General features: G+C 49.9%; 1 protein-coding gene across 1 annotated transcript in view; it reads right to left on the reverse strand.

The window, feature by feature from the left end:
* Positions 1-16382, reverse strand: part of LOC142576333 (beta-1,3-glucosyltransferase) — a 61614-nt gene that overhangs the window by 30473 nt on the left and 14759 nt on the right. The window contains exons 3-4 of the mRNA XM_075686424.1: positions 4075-4154; positions 3026-3137 (exon numbers count right to left, since the gene is read on the reverse strand). Of these exons, the coding sequence (XP_075542539.1) occupies positions 3026-3137; positions 4075-4154 (192 nt within the window). The remainder of the gene's footprint in view (positions 1-3025; positions 3138-4074; positions 4155-16382) is intronic.

Below are 16382 nucleotides of genomic sequence, written 5' to 3' on the forward strand. Positions count from 1 at the left end.
TGTGCGCTAACACGTGTTGCTTCGTAGGTTTCGTACCGTGGCAAAGGGGCCGTACGGGCAGGTTCGCGTTGGTCTCCGTGTTTTGTTGCGCTGCGTTAGCTGGACCGTGCTCTCCCGGATTTTGCTGTGGCCAGGTGGGACACGAGGAACTAAAGTTCGTGAAATGAACGCGCATGCAACGCTGTACGCAATGCACCGCATCACGGCAATGGCAACGGACGAAGTAGTATTCGCGGGAAATATTGCCCTCTTTGGCGGAACCATGCTAACGTGCTAACGATTGTTTAGTATTGCTGCGGAGCGCGCGCGTCCGAGCACCACGGTTGCGCGCAGCGCGGCGTGGTTTCGCGAGAAATGCAAACAAGAGAAGAGAGCTGGCCCGATAGGCGGAGCAACGCCATGAGCAACGCCACCTTCCGGCTTCACTTTAGCTTCACAAAAAGTGACGTCAGGGCCTCTCCTGAGTTTCCTTCCTCCGTGAGGTCCTGTATGGGAGAACGCAGTTATGGTCCCAATATTCTAGGAACCATAACGCAGAGAAGGTTTTTCGCTTGGGGAGGCTAAACGGGGCAAGTGAAGAGAGCGTCTAAGTTTGCGGTGAAGCTCGCTTCCTGAAATCATGGGTTCGCGACACTGAAATAATTCTATCGGCTATTATAGAGCCTATTTGATTTTTTTTTTTTTTGCGGCAGGGCGCTCGCTAGAGGACACGTAACAACTTCCAGCGTCTAACCAAAATTTGCTATGGGGCCTGGTGAGGGGCCCTTTAATATGACAAATGCTGCACAGTGAAGCGCCGTTGCGTGCAGTATGTGCTCGCGATTGCTGCATGGTGAACCTATAAAAGCGTACGCGCAACGTGGCAAAATAAACGCCTTGAACTGTGTGCAGATTTACAGTAAGATGTAAAAAACATTTTACTAAGCATTGGACACGTACAAAATTGCCACAAGGTACGATGATGGTGCAAAAGTGGTGCAGAATCAAAAAGATTGAACGGGAGTCGAACTTTCTTGCCCTGTCCAGAAAGCGAAACAACACTTCGAGGGACCAGCTAGCACCTTCAAAACTGAGAGCAGACCGGATCTAGTGCGATGCCGTTCAAGGAAAACATTCCCGCGAAAATTTGTGAAAACGACCTATGGTAGTAGCGGAGTGTTTAGCTTGTCCATTCCTCCTCAACACGTTTCCTTCAGCAGTGGCAGCGCCCGTAGCCTGCCCATATTTCCGCTCTTACTCTTTCTTCTTTCCGCGGTGCACTTGACTCTTCCAAAGTCTGAGAAAAGTGCCACAGAGTGACAAAGGAGCGGCGACAGGAATGGTTAAAGGAGTATACTGGCACGATATTTTCGACCTTGCACTTTCTTGCTCTAAATGAAAGCCTCTAACCTCAAAACCATAGAAAAACGAAATGAAGGATAACACTGGCAAATCGCTCTAAATAAATTACCGCAATAGCTGTTCTACGAACCAATTTCGGTTTCGTTCGCCAGAATGCTTATGCGTCGTGAAGTCATGACACAGAAGGTTGCCACATCGGAGCAGAACACCACGACGTCTTGGCACTCACTCCTGCTTGCTCGTTCATCTGCTATGCTGATACATCGGGCCGCGCAATGAGCTATAGGTTTGCAAATATTGTCCTCTAGCGTTTCTAGGTGAAGGACCTTCAATTAAAGAAAAAAAAAACGTGCACAGTAGAAGATGTCACGTGAATAGTCTTAACAACCATGGACCGCTACCCCGTCTGCTACAGAACACTGGAAGGGTGTGCATGCATCCGTGCGCGAGCTTTCGCTCGGGAGTAACTCATGTTCATGAACAATTCCCTAATCGCTGGCGTCTAGGGGCTGTCGCGGCCGGGTTGCATGGTATATGACATCATAGGCGGGTCATAGTACAGGTAGCCTTAAAAGCATCCGGGGAAAGCGAGCACTCTTTTAAGCGAGGCTATGGGCTCTCTGACGCATGCGGCGGAGTAATATTAGGCTCGCATGCTCATATGGCGGCATTGTTTACAGGCATACAGAGAGAAATGACGTATATTAGTTCCATGGTAACCAAGGCACCAGTCCGGGCCTCCTTGATTAGGCTCGTGCCTCCCGGCCCAGCACATTCTTCATGCGCTACATAGCCTGCGGATTACGAACATTTTCATACCGCGCCTAGAAAGTGTTGCAATGCCCCTTTAAGCAGCAACGACATCGGCGAGTATGGTCAGCCGTCGCCGAATCGAATCACTGTGCTCACGCGGATTCTAAAATTTACTTCCTTTTTTCATTACACATGTAATATTTACGTCGTACATCGAATATCATTAAACACTCTTTAAACTATACACATGAATCGAACTGGTGACAACGTTCAGGTGCAGCAAGCATGCCTTACGCGACAGCGATAACTTAATGACACCATTCTGTCAAAGCGATTACCGACAACAGATAAAAAATAAAATTGCACGCGTGGTAATGTTTCCAAATAATTTATTTCTGCCTTCTGACATAAGGATGCCGGAGTACATTATGTCTATATACATAATGATTATACACATGGAAGAAAGGCAAGTTGAACAAACAACCCGTTCCGCCTGATTTCAGTTAAATAATGTGGTCATTTAAATCAATCACCCCAAGAAGAACGCAGTCGCAGGACGATAGCTTTAAGAACATGTTCTATATATGACACCAGACTGTCCAGTGGGAAGAAAGAAAAAGTGCGCATAATAATCTACGACATATACGCAACTGCTTCATATTTCGTATGTATACGAGTCTTCTGGTTGCATCTACATCGCCGCCGCCGCCCACCACCACCACCACCACCCTCCTCCTCCTCCTCATTATTATTATTATTATTATTATTATTATTATTATTATTATTATTATTATTATTATTATTATTATTATTATTATTATTATTATTATTATTATTATTATTATTATTATTATTATTATTATTATTGAGATAGACGTAGCACAGCACCACGTGAGATGCCAAATGGCGCACGTTCATAATTGTCGTTTACCTGCGTAGAGTTGAGTCTGTGAAGAGCTTTGTGAAGAAGGGAAAGCTCGACGCCCGTGGTGTCCTCACAGAAGAAGAACCAGCGCCCATCCTTTCTGTGAAGCATTTCCAGCCTGGAAAGCATACCAAAGGTGTATTTCTAATACAGCGAGTGTTCAAGGCTGCACGGTGTTCAAAGGTCGCAGAAAAGAAGCTGTAGCAGTTACATATATAGGTATATGGCGCGGGCAATGCGCGCCATAGGATTTCCTAGCTGCGAAAGAATTTTGAAAGTTTAATTGCCTCAAGGAACTCTTTGTATTGAGACAGTGAGACAGTCAGAATTGAAACAGTTGGAGCCGACAGTCGCCAGGAAAGAGCTGGGCCCGGCGCAAATACGCCCTCCTCCTCCTCATCTCTCTCTCTCTCTCTCTCTCTCTATATATATATATATATATATATATATATATATATATATATATATATATATATATCCGCTCCTTTCCTTCTTTCTTCTTTTTTTTTGCACATGAGAACTAGGTATGCAACTGCTAAGACATTCAAGCGAGTTCGAAATCGAAGTAAAGGCATAACATACAGCGTCGTTGATCTCGGCAACCCATACAATCCAGAGAAGCAGGCACAGCGCTTTCGCCCCAGTTTGACCGCCGTAAATTGGTATCACAATCTCTTTCGCACTTGGTGCCTGAAGCGGAAAATTAACAATCTCCGAATCCTCTTCAGGTTACTCACAATAAATTTTTCGAGGTAATTTCACCAGTGGCTGTCCTTTCAATTGCTAGATGTCATGACTAATGAGTAGCAGTCATGAAGCAGGGTACGGTCGATCGTCCCTTTGAAGCCAGTCCACACTGACGTATGGTCGGACCAGTCGTACTTACAAATCTGGTTTCAGCCTCCTCGTAAGCTGTTCCTCTCTGCTACCACGGCAATCTAATAAAACTTAGGAGGGCGCTCGACACCCAAACACACCCCTGACTGCGGCACTTGCTGTTGACTACTGCATTCTCTTCGTTCACGAACCTAATCAGTGCGCGATGCACCGCTTACCGTTTGATCAGGGGAAACACGGTCCACGCTCCCGCGACGTCCGGCCACTGCTTGTGCAACAGGTACACGGTGGGGGCCACCTGGATTGCACAACGCTATTTGTCTTGACATGGAGCTGGAATGCGATGCAGAGAAGCACTACGCAGGAAATAAATTGTAAATGACCGTTATAGTACTGCCTGCAACGTACAAAGAGACGTTATGTACATAAAGTGAAGGAGTTTAATCGGAGGTACTTCTGGTTGGCTACCCTACACGAGTGGAAGGTGTTACGCGGATAAAAAGAGATTAAGAGAGCGTAAGGGGAGAGATAGAGAAAGCAGCACAAAGTGAACCACGTACACAGGGGTAGCCGGCAGTAGCGCGCGAGGAGGAGGAGTTGAGTGACAGTGGAAAGGAAAGGAGGTTAATCAGGCTGAGACCGGTTGGCTACCCTGCACTGAGGAAGGGGGAGTGATAGATGAGACGAAGGAGAGAAAGAAAAGTTCACGATATGCACGCACACACATGCACAAGCGTCCAAAGTTTACAACAGAGCAGTGACTTCGGCTTCAGGAGTTAAGCTGGTAAACCATCACACCTCTTTTATAAGTAGACTGATCGCTGGGCTAGTTGGTATAGACATAGTAGCGCAAACGGGCGATCGCGTAGAGGGTGCGCGTCCGTATGTTCTTCCATGTGATCGCCTAAGTCCTCGCTATAATGTCTTCCCTCATTTATGTGTTCTCTATGTGCCGTTGTGATGACCATAGCTCTGCCCCTACCCAGTTCCCGGACTACGCGGGGTGTGCGGTGCCGGAGTTGGACCAGGACTTTACCGCGGCCGAGATCCGAGATGTCCTCTCCTCACTCAACGTCAAATCTGTCCCTGGCCCAGATGGCGTCACTAACAGGATGCTGAGGAATCTCGATGATGAGTCGATCAACTTTCTCACTGAAAGGATTAATGAAGTCTGGCGCAGTGGACAGGTCCCCACACAGTGGAAGGCGACCTGCACGATACTCATCCCCAAACCAGGTAAAGCACAAGGAATAGAGAATCTAAGACCAATATCCCTGACGTCCTGTGTCGGTAAGGTGGCAGAGCATGCCCTGCTCAACCGGCTCAAGGTGCACATCGAGGCCAATAGCATGTACACCCACAATATGATTGGTTTCAGAGCCGGCCTCTCGACACAGGACGCCATGAAGCTGATAAAGCATCAGATCATCGACCGGAGCACGGGAGATACCAGAGCCATCCTTGGATTAGACCTGCCGAAGGCGTTCGACAATATCTCACACGAGTTCATTCTCCAGTCTATTGCCGGCCTCGGGCTCGGGAAGAGGGCCTACGACTTCGTCCGATCCTCCCTTAGCCAGAGAACTGCCAAGCTCAAGATCGAAGGATACCTTTCGCAAGAAATCACCCTCGGTTCACGCGGCACGCCTCAGGGCTCAGTCATCTCGCCAACATTATTTAACATCGCAATGATCGGGCTTTCTAAGGAGCTCGCGAAGATTCAAGGAATCAACCATACCATCTACGCAGATGACATCACCATCTGGTGCGTCGGTGGGAGCGATGGCCAAGTTGAAGCCGCCATGCAGAGCGCCATCGATGCGACCGAGCGCTTCCTCCTCCCCACTGGGCTCAGATGTTCTCCATCAAAATCTGACCTACTTCTCTACAAGAAAAGACCCAGAGGCGGCGGCCATCGTGATTGGAAACCGGCGTCCGAAAGCGAAATACGGCTATTCACTGGTGACGGGTCTCCGGTGCCCAGAGTGGACTCGCTCAGAATATTGGGGATGTATATCGGGTCTAACGGTTCCAATGGAATTGAACTCAGAAAGATCGCCGCCAAGACGGAGAGTGCTCTCGGCCTCATTCGGAGGATCACCAACAGGCACCGGGGAATCAAGGAAGACAATCTCATCCGCATTATACATGCTTTTGTTCTCTGCCACCTTTCATACTCGGCGGCCATGCATAATTAGCATGTTGCAGAGAGGAACAAGCTCAATTCACTCATCATAAAAGTCTTTAAGCTTGCCCTCGGCTTACCTGCAAGCACCCACACCGAAAACCTGTTGTGGCTATCCGGCACCCCGACGGGCCGCAAAATACTCGACGAGATGGGCCTCAATCCTGTCGACCAGTGCCCTGACGCCGTGCGGATTCTCAGCGACATCAGATCTCAACTGCACATCGCGCCCCTTCCCCGCAATATGCACCCCGCAAACAACGTCGGCAGACGTCGAGCCAGGGGTACAGCTCTACTCGAGCGTGTCCGCAATAACCACATTGAGGCAAGCTTCGTGGATGCTGCGGCATATGTCCAACAAGAGGCATTCGCCGTCTCCATCGTAGACTCCAATTCAGGGCTGATTTGCTGCGCCACGGTACGCACTTCGAGGCCCGTGGTAGCCGAACAGGTTGCAATCGCGCTGGCTGTGCTCGATGGTCGCAGAGAGGCAATATATAGGGATTCCAAGGCAGCCATTAAGGCCTACCAAACCGGTATGGTCTCCCCCCAGGCCCTCCGCATTCTCCAAAGCGCCAAAAGTATCTCTCCGCATTCTCTCACTTGGTTTCCCGCTCACTTGGGGCCGATTGAGGGTTCTCCCTCTAACCCTAACGAGGGCGCACACGAGGCCGCGCGAGGACTCACTGACCGCGCCGCCTCAGCAGTCCCCCTGCCCCGCGGGGAACCCTTGCTTACGTATAACGAAATCACCACACACTACTATCTGTCAAGACGGGTATTCCCCCTCCCGCACCTCGCCTTATGCAGGGCGCAGGCGGTTACCCTTCGACTTTTACAAGCCCGTTTTCGCTCCATGTAAGCGCGCGTTTTCCGAACATCGCAGACCCGGCGCCGTAGCAGAAATTTTCCTCGCGTCTGTGCTTGTTGCATACCCGAGTTGTAGCCGATGACTGTTTGCCGGTTTTATGTTTCGCGAGCCAAGCTTCACGCAGCTTCTTGTCCTGCGGCTACGTGTGAATAAGGCTGACACGGGGCTCCGTCGCGTACGTCCGGCACTGCGGCACCGAGCAGTAGTCTACCATGTTGCGCGCCTTCAAAGGCAGCCACTACCTTCTTCTTCTTCTTCTTTATTAGGACATAAAACATACAGTCAAATATTTTCTCAGCCCGCCAAAGCAATGACGCTTTTGAGCGGGACTGGCCAGTGCTCTGGCCGAAATCGCAGTCTTGTGCTCTAAGAACAGAGGAACAATAGGAAGGGAGAAAAAATAAATGTACAATAGCAAAATTACATTTCTTGTATGCACCACAAGTAGTAACCTGTAGTCCGCGAAAGCACCGATGCTTTTATGCGGACCACTGTGTATTTGCCTTCAACAAGGCACAACACAAGGACACATTTTCGAACCCTCCTCAGCCCACCTGTTCCACCTGTTCCAGTGCTTTCAAGCGTTGTAAGGGAGACACTCGAAGCGGGAAAGTCTCGCCACTAAATGAGGACCGCAGCGTATGAGGGAATTTAAACTCTCGTTTTCAGCTCGCTTCGGCGCTCTCGAAGCAGCCGACGCGGCCGCTTTGTCCACGTGATCCCTCCTAGCACGTCACGCCGACGGTGGCGCCAGCTTTTCCAGTGGTGGAGCTCGAGGCCAATAGACGTCCGCACGACAAGTTTCATCCTAAAGCCCCTTAAACTTCGTAAAGTAGTGCCACGCTTTGAAGAATGCCGCCTCCTCCTCGCTTGCTCTGGCTGAATACGACGCCACGTCGCTATTGGCCTAATAGCATCACGTGGGCCCTCGCGCCGTGCATCCGCGCCATTTTCGCTCGAGAAGAGTGGCGAGGAGCGCATGTTGGCGCCGTTGCTACGGATGGATGTCATGAGCGTTCCCTTTGGAACGGGGCGGTGGGTTGCGCCACCAAGCTCTTGCTATTATACTGCATAATGTCCTACCTAGGTTAAACAATAAAAAAGAAATAAAATACTATGAACTCACACAACCAAATTTTCTGATCCCCTATTGCGAACTGTGCTTTTGTACGTCTCCGTTTTTTGTCGTTTCCTTACTTTTATTCCACCGATCTTCCAATCGCCGCTTACTAATCCCTACTGCGGACATGTTTATTTTTCGACTGCTCTCGCTGAACCCAAGGGCTTCTAGGAGCCCAGTGGGGTCTAAATCGGCCGCTGGGCAGACGTCTTCACATTCTAATAAAACATGCTCCATAGTTTCCCTAACTTTACCGCAGCAAGCACATGCGTCTTCCTTCTTCTATCTCGCTTTATAGGTGCGTGTTCTAAGGCATCCCGGTCTCGCTTCGAAAAGTCATGAGCTTCCCTTTGAGTTATCATAAATTGTTTCTTTCCTGATTTTGTTTTTTCCTCTTAAGTAGTTACTCGTGGTAGGTTTCTTTTCCATTGCCGCCACCCATGAGAATATTTCGGCCTCTCTGACTTTCTGTTTGACGTTCTTTGTTGCTGTGTTGCCCACACTACAGGCCGCATACTTGCTGGCAAGCTTTCTAGTCATTTTCCTCCACTGTGAATCAACGTGTTTCCTGTACGGCTAGATACCTCAACACACTCCCAGCCCATTTACTTTCTTCCATATTCCTCAGTCGTTCTTCATACTCAATTTTACTGCGAGCTTCCCTCACTTCACAACTAGTCCAGCCCATATCACCCTGCACAGCTTCGTTTGTAGTCTTCCCGTGAGCGCCCAATGCGACGCGACCCACTGACCTTTCGTTCACATCGGGTCCTGATTGTACCCCTGATTTAAAGCAAACAACCGCATTTCCAAAAGTAAGTCCTGGAACCTTTAAACCTTTCCACATACCTCGGAGCACCTCGTACCTATTATATCCCCATAGCGCTATGTGCTTCATTATGGCTGCATTTCTCTTCCCCTTCACTGTTATTGTTTTTTTCCTGTGTTTCCATATTTCTATTGCCTTCGTTTATCCATTTACCAACGGATTTATATTCTGTTACCCGAGGTATTTCCTGGCCCTGTATCGCCACTGTCTGTTCACTGTTTTCATTGAATACCTTAACACCTGATTTTCTAACACTAAATTTCAAACCTAAATTGTTGCCTTCCTGACCACAGATATTAGCCAGACGTTGTAAATCACTTTGCTTGTTAGCTAGCAACACAATATCGTCCGCATAAAATAAACCTGGAAGCTGCTGCTCTACTACTGTACCCGCCTGTTTGCATGAGAGATTAAAACTGATATTACTTCCTTCTAGCGCCCTCTCCATCCTCACCATGTACATCATAAACAGCAGTGGGGATAAAGGGCACCCCTGCCTCAGTCCCTTGTTGATATGAACTTTCTCGTCGCTCCACATCCCTTCCCATTCAACGCAAACGGTTATTTCTAGGTAAATATCTCTCAAAAACTGTAGACAATCGTCACCTAAGCCTCCCTCTTCCAGAATATCCCACAAAATGTTGCGGTCTACGTTGTCACAGGCTCCTGTAATATCTAAAAAGGGCGCGGACGGACGGTCGGACGCCGCGAGTATGAGCCACTAAAGGCTTTCGCCTTAAAAAGATCCGAAACCCCTTGCGAAAGCCTCGCCGCGGAAAAAAAAATAGGGAGAAGGGCGCAAGAAATACCACGCGACGGCGCTCAACCAACTGGGTGACGTGCACCTTCTCTCCTGCCTCCTCGCATGCTTCTCGCAGGAGCGGCGGCGGCAAGATAAAAGCATGTCACCAAACCCCTCTGTTCTGGAAAGTAGCGCCACTCTTACTTCTTTGCCGCCACACCCTCACTCGCGCCGCTGTCCTCCTGTTTTTCCTCCTGGCTGTCACCGCACCTGCGCTACCCGTGCGCTGATTGGCTGCAGCGCGCCAAACCGCCCTATCAGCTGACCATCACGTCAAGGAGACGTCATGAATCTTGTTTGAGCCATTTCTTACTTTTATTTCCGGCCGCCATTCGCGGACCACGTGTTGATCGCACGGCGCACGTGCCTTTTGCAAGTTAGGTGAGCTTCGTTTGCCGGAAGAATGCCTGGTTGCTGTGCTTTTCAATGGAGCAGCAGGCGGGAAAAGGGACTGGCGTTGTTTGCAATCCCCGAAGGAAAAAGGACGTAGTACGCCGAAGACAGCGTCGGAAGACCGCGCTTTCGAAACACGCCATTCTTTGCGAGGAAAGCACTGCACTTCTCTTAGTAGTTGTAGGCAAAGCTGCAAGAGGATTTTTATAATTTTTGCAAGCCAGAAAGTTTGTTAAATTAATCACAATCCAGCAGTGCACTGTACATTTAGCGCATGTAAAACATGTCGCAAACTTTTTTTCTATCTGTTCGCGTCATGATCGTGTTTTTTTTTTTTCTTCGCGTTCGCATTATTTTTGAGTGAGTGAGTGAGTGAGTGAGTGAATAAACTTTTATTTGGTCCAGCAAAGCGCGATAAAACGCGCACCCGGCTAATCCCACGACGGGACTGACAGATCTAGTCTGCCGGCCCGATCGCGGGCGCGCTGGACGGCCAGGATTTGATCCTCAAAGACAGGACTTCGCAGGAGCGCGTCCCACTCCTCCTTGGTGAACTTCGGGCCCAGCGACCCGCACTCCCAGAGCATATGAGGCAACGTAGCTACCTCACCACAGGCGACGCAAGAACAAGTTCGATAAATCTCTGGATATATGCTATTAAGGGACGCCGGATTTGGGTACGAGTTCGTTTGCAGAAGTCTTAGTGTGACCGCCTGCGGCCTGCTTAGCTTGGAGTGAGGCGGGGGGAAAACCCTTCTCTCTAAGTAAAAGAATTTCGTGATTTCGTTGTGTGTGAGAGGAGCGTCTCTGTGTCCGGGGAGAGAGTCGCCCGATCCGAGGGCAGCGCGGTCGGTAAAGCCACGCGCAGCCTCGTGGGCAGACTCGTTGAGGTTCAGAGGAACCCCCTCAATCGCCCCGACGTGTGCAGGGAACCAAACGATCGAGTGCATGGAGGTGTTGCCCTGTTTGGCGCCTTTCAGAATTTGAACTACCTGCCGGGCTACCCGGCCTTTCTGGAATGCCCTGATGGCGGCTTTCGAATCGCTATACACCCTGTCTCTCCGACCGTCTTGCATGGCGAGTGCAATGGCCACTTGCTCGGCCACCTCTGGGTTCGTCGTCCGGACGGAAGCACAGTTGATGACTTTGCCCAGCGTGTCAATGACAGAAACCGCAAAAGCCTTGCCGTCTCGGTATGCAGCTGCGTCCACGAAGCTTGCTGCGATTTTGTCTTTGTTTATTTGCTTTAGTATATTAAATGCTCTTGCCTTGCGACGACCTGCGTTGTGAACGGGATGAACGTTGCGGGGCAAAGGGGCGACCACGATCTTCTCCCCTATTTCTCTGGGGATTTGGGTGTCTTCAGCCAAGTTCTTGGTTGGTGCGAGTCCAATCTCCTCGAGGATACGCCTGCCGGCTGGCGTGGTGGACAGCCGAGTTAGCTGGGCCCGTTCCTGAGCCTCGGCTATCTCCTCCATGGTGTTGTGTATGCCGAGCCGAAGGAGGTCCTCTGTATGCGTTCTGACGGGCAGCCCGAGGGCTCTCTTGAAGAATTTTCTAATGAGGGCATTAAGCTTTTCCCGCTCGGCTCTGAGCCAGTTGTGCATGGCCACCGTGTAGGTGAAGTGACACAGCACAAAGGCGTTGATGAGCCGAAGCAGGTTGTCCTCCTTGTGGCCACGATGTCTGTTCGAGACCCTTCGGACGAGGCGAAAAGCATTGTCGGTTTTCGCAATTATCTTGCGTAGCGCAGTGCCGTTGCCGCCGCGTGATTCTATGAACATACCCAGGACTCTGATGGTGTCGACCCTGGGTATCGGGTCACCGCTGCGAGTGAACAGGTGAATGTCACTTTCCGAGACCGGTTTCCAGCCCTTGGGTCTGCGGCCTTTTTCTTTTCTATAAAGGAGAAGCTCAGATTTGGTCGGGGAACATCTGAGTCCGGTGGGTAGCAGGTACTGCTCCGTGACGTCTACCGCCTCTTGCATGGCGCTTTCCACTTGCCCTTCGCTACCGCCGGTGCACCAGATGGTGATGTCGTCTGCGTAGATGGTGTGTTTGATTCCTTCAACTTGGGCCAGATTCCTCGAGAGGCCGATCATGCAGATGTTGAAGAGAGCAGGCGAAATGACCGAGCCTTGCGGCGTGCCCCGTGCGCCCAGGAGCACCTCGTCGGAGACAAAGTTGCCGATCCGCAGCCTCGCTTTCCTCCCCGTCAGGAACGAACGGACGTAGTTATATAGTCTGGGGCCCAGCTTGAGGTCTGCCACGGAGGCCAGAATGTATTCGTGGAGAACGTTGTCAAACGCTTTCTCGAGGTCGAGTCCGAGCAGGGCCCTGGTGTCTCTGGTACTGCCATCGATGATTTGATGTTTGATCATCTTCATGGCGTCCTGCGACGAGAGGCCGGCACGAAAGCCAATCATGTTGTGAGTATAGATGTTGTTCTCTTCGAGATATGTGTTTAGTCTGTTGAGGACGACGTGCTCCGCCACTTTCCCAACGCAGGAGGTGAGAGAGATCGGTCGGAGGTTGTCCACGTTCGGAGCCTTGCCGGGTTTGGGGATCAGGACGACGTTGGCGCTCTTCCATTGCTCTGGGACGCTGCCGTTTTTCCACGTCTCATTGATCTTCTCGGTGAGGTATGCGATCGAACCGTCGTCAAGGTTCCGCAGCATCTAGTTGGTGATTCTGTCGGCACCTGGCGCACACTTCCCCTTGAGCGCGAAAATGGCTTGCCTAATTTCCCCCACGGTGAAGTCTTCGTCCAATTCCGGACGGGCTGGTCCGAGGTAGTCGGCAAACCGGTCTTCCTCGTCGCCATGCTTTATGGGAAGGTATTTCTCCATGAGCTTGGCAACCAGCTCGTCCCCGGAACAGGATATGGTAGCTTCGTTAAGGGCTCTGGCGAGCGTGTGTCTCTGACTTTTTTTGAACCATATGCACTTTGAAGTGTTGTGCCTCTGACTCGGCGTTCGCCCAAATAATTATTTGTTCCGCTTTCCTTCATAACTTTTGAGTTTTACACATGGGAAGCCAATGGGAAGCAACGATGCACATGGGAAGCGATGGAAGCGTTTGCCCTTTATAAGTTTACGACTGTCTGTGCGGCGAACAATTTTTCTTTTCATACAAGCATTCTTTTTTTGGCGTTGCAAGGTATGAATCCTACTATCATATTACTCAGTAGATCACTATCATTTTTGACATGTATGCAATAAAAACTGCTCCATACATGCACCGTTTTTATGTAACAATTGTTAGGATCGGCCTGCAGGGGTATTGCTCTGCAAAACTATCTCAGCCCACTGCAGGTGCTTCGATCGACCCGCGGGTGGTGGCGCCCTTCAGACAACCAGCGACGACGACAGGGCTAACCGACCATGAACTTCCTTCGGAGGACTGGAGACTACGGCAGCGTTAATCCACCATGCGCCTCGTTCGGAGAATCGGCGACGGCAGCAGGGCGGACCACGTTTGGCGCCCCGTCTACTGTTGCTTGATTTCCCGGGTCTTCATGGTCTCTCTGCAGCAAGAAGAGCTTCCCTAACAAAAGGGTGCTTTGCGGTACGTTTTCCCCGGGCCCCAGGATTCGTCGCAGTCTGCTGACACTCGTGGCGACTACAGGAGAAAGGCAGCTCTGGAATTTAGAGGCGCCGGCTGGGGTCAGGCGTGACCATCTGGCTACGAGGACGCACTCTACTCGGGTTCTGGAAATCCAAAGTGCGTACGTGTTTGTGTAATCCCTCCCGCTCAAGGGCGGCTCGGCTTCGAGGACTGGTCGAACTGTTCCCTCACCTAGGGATCTAGGGAGCACGGAGTGTTTATAAGCAGCTGTTTGTCGACTGCTAGAGTGTGCTCGTGCTCGACAAGCAGTGTGTTTGGAGCTTCGTGCTCGCATGCTGTATGCTTCGTCTTGCGTGCTCCATTCGGGAGTCACGCTAGACTGTCGAATGTATCTCTTGTTCTAATGTAAATATCTGTAAATAAATCCTGCTCGCCTAGTCTTGTCCCCCCAAGTTCCTCCCTACGACCTACAACCATTACAACTGTATGCCAGCGGTGGGATCAACCTCTACAACTCCGACAACTGGTGGCAGCGGTGGGATCGTCCGACAGCTCCTGACAACTGAATGGCAGCGGTGAGATCGGCCTATGACTCGTAGATCGGCCTACGACTCGTAGACAGCAACAGCAGCTCACGGACTTTGGCACATGGTGACCGACCGGTATCCTGATCAATTTGGAGGCGACTTGAGATTGACCACCTCTTGCAACTGACTGGATACGGCGGAAAAGGACTGGTGATATGGTGCTGCTTCAGTGGGTAAGCGTTTGGTTTTGGCTGTAAGATTTACCAGGCTTCAATTTCTCGGTGTGTGTAGATTTGATTCGCTGGGATCATTTACTTGTATTATGATTTGCGTGAGTATCGCAACAAGTATTGTGTGACAGCAGAGCCAAAGCTTAAAGTAGCGACTATGGTCATATTGTGTTTGACGAAAGCTGACCTGTTGTGGTTGTGTGAAGAGGTCGAGGTAGATGTAGAGGAGGACTTGACGGAAACGGAAATTCGTAAGATCATTCTGCAACGTGGCAATGATTTGAAACTCATCGAAAAACTAGGTAAACGAATTCTAAGAAAAAGACAGGAACAGGAATCAATTAAGCAAGAACGCCAAGAGCGTGAGTAAAAACGGCAAGAGGTTGAAAAAGAAATGGCAGCAATGAACAGATACAAGATTTGCAGCAGTTAAATACACTAGGTCATCAGCGGCTTGAGAAATCTGTAGGCTGGACGCAGCGAAAGTGGGAAGTAGCAGATTTTGGTCGAAAGCCGAGAGACGTAGTAGCACCTGTGAGATTAGCAGCCGGATTTTCCACCGGATTAAAAAAAAAATCCGCGTGTTGATAAAATTGCATAAACAGGCCTGGAGTGCGGCCTGATCCCGGTGACCAGAACCGGTAACGCACTCCCTCACCAGAGCAGGATTGGCCACCCTGGTGCAGTACTCGGCCACAACCTCCTATATGAATACAACAATCAAACCACAGCCCTCAGTCCCCAGCAGCTGCGAAGCAACTGACCACGACGGCGGTCAGACCTGTGACGCAGCAGAGGGTGCTAAGAATCCCTGGATCCGGACAGGCCACCATTGGAATCTGAACCTTGCAACGTTGAACGCTAGAACGTTATCTAGTGAGGCTAGTCTAGCAGTGCTATTGGAGGAATTATAGGGCAGTAAATGGGATATAATAGGGCTCAGTGAAGTTAGGAGGACAAATGAAGCATATACAGTGCTAAAAAGCGGGTACGTCCTGTGCTACCGGGGCTTAGCGGAGAGACGAGAACTAGGAGCCGGATTCCTGACGAATAAGAATATAGCTGGTAACATACAGGAATTCTATACCATTAACGAGAGGATGGCAGGTCGTGTTGTGAAACTTAATAAGAGGTACAAATTGAAGGTCGTACAGGTCTACGCCCCTACATGCAGTCATGATGACCAGGAAGTCGAAAGCTTCTATGAAAACGTGGAATCGGCGATGGGTAAAGTCAAAACGAAATACACTATACTGATGGGCGACTTCAATGCCAAGGTAGGCAAGAAGCAGGCTGGAGACAAGGCAATGGGGGAATGTGGCATATGCACTAGGTATAGCAGGGGAGAGTTAGTAGTAGACTTTGCAGAACAGAATACTATGCGGATAATGAATACCTTCTTCCGCAAGCGGAATAGCCGAAAGTGGACGTGGAGGAGCCCGAATGACGAGATTAGAAATGAAATAGACTTTATACTCTGCGCTGACCCTGGCATCCTACAATATGTGGACGTGCTCGGCAAGGTGCGCTGCACTGACCATAGGATGGCACGAGCTCGAATTAGCCTAGACTTGAGGAGGGAACGGAAGAAACTGGTACACAAGAAGCAAATCAATGAGTTAGCGGTAAGAGGGAAAATAGAGGAATTCTGGATCAAGCTACAGGACAGGTATTCGGCTTTAACTCAGGAAGAGCACCTTAGTGTTAAAAGAATGAACGACAATCTTATGGGCATCATTAAGGAGTGTGCAGTAGAAGTCGGTGGTAACTCCGTTAGACAGGATACCAGTAAGCTATCGCAGGAGACGAAAGATCTGATCAAGAAACGCCAATGTATGAAAGTTTCTGACCCTACAGCTAGAATAGAACTGGCAGAACTTTCCAAGTTAATCAACAAGCGTAAGGCAGCTGACATAAGGAAATATAATATTGATAGAATTGAACATGCTCTCAGGAACGGAGGAAGCCTAAAAGCAGTGAAGAAACTAGGAATTGGCAAGAA

The sequence above is a fragment of the Dermacentor variabilis genome, chromosome 3, assembly GCF_050947875.1.
Source record: "Dermacentor variabilis isolate Ectoservices chromosome 3, ASM5094787v1, whole genome shotgun sequence".
Classification (NCBI taxonomy): Eukaryota; Metazoa; Arthropoda; class Arachnida; order Ixodida; family Ixodidae; genus Dermacentor; species Dermacentor variabilis.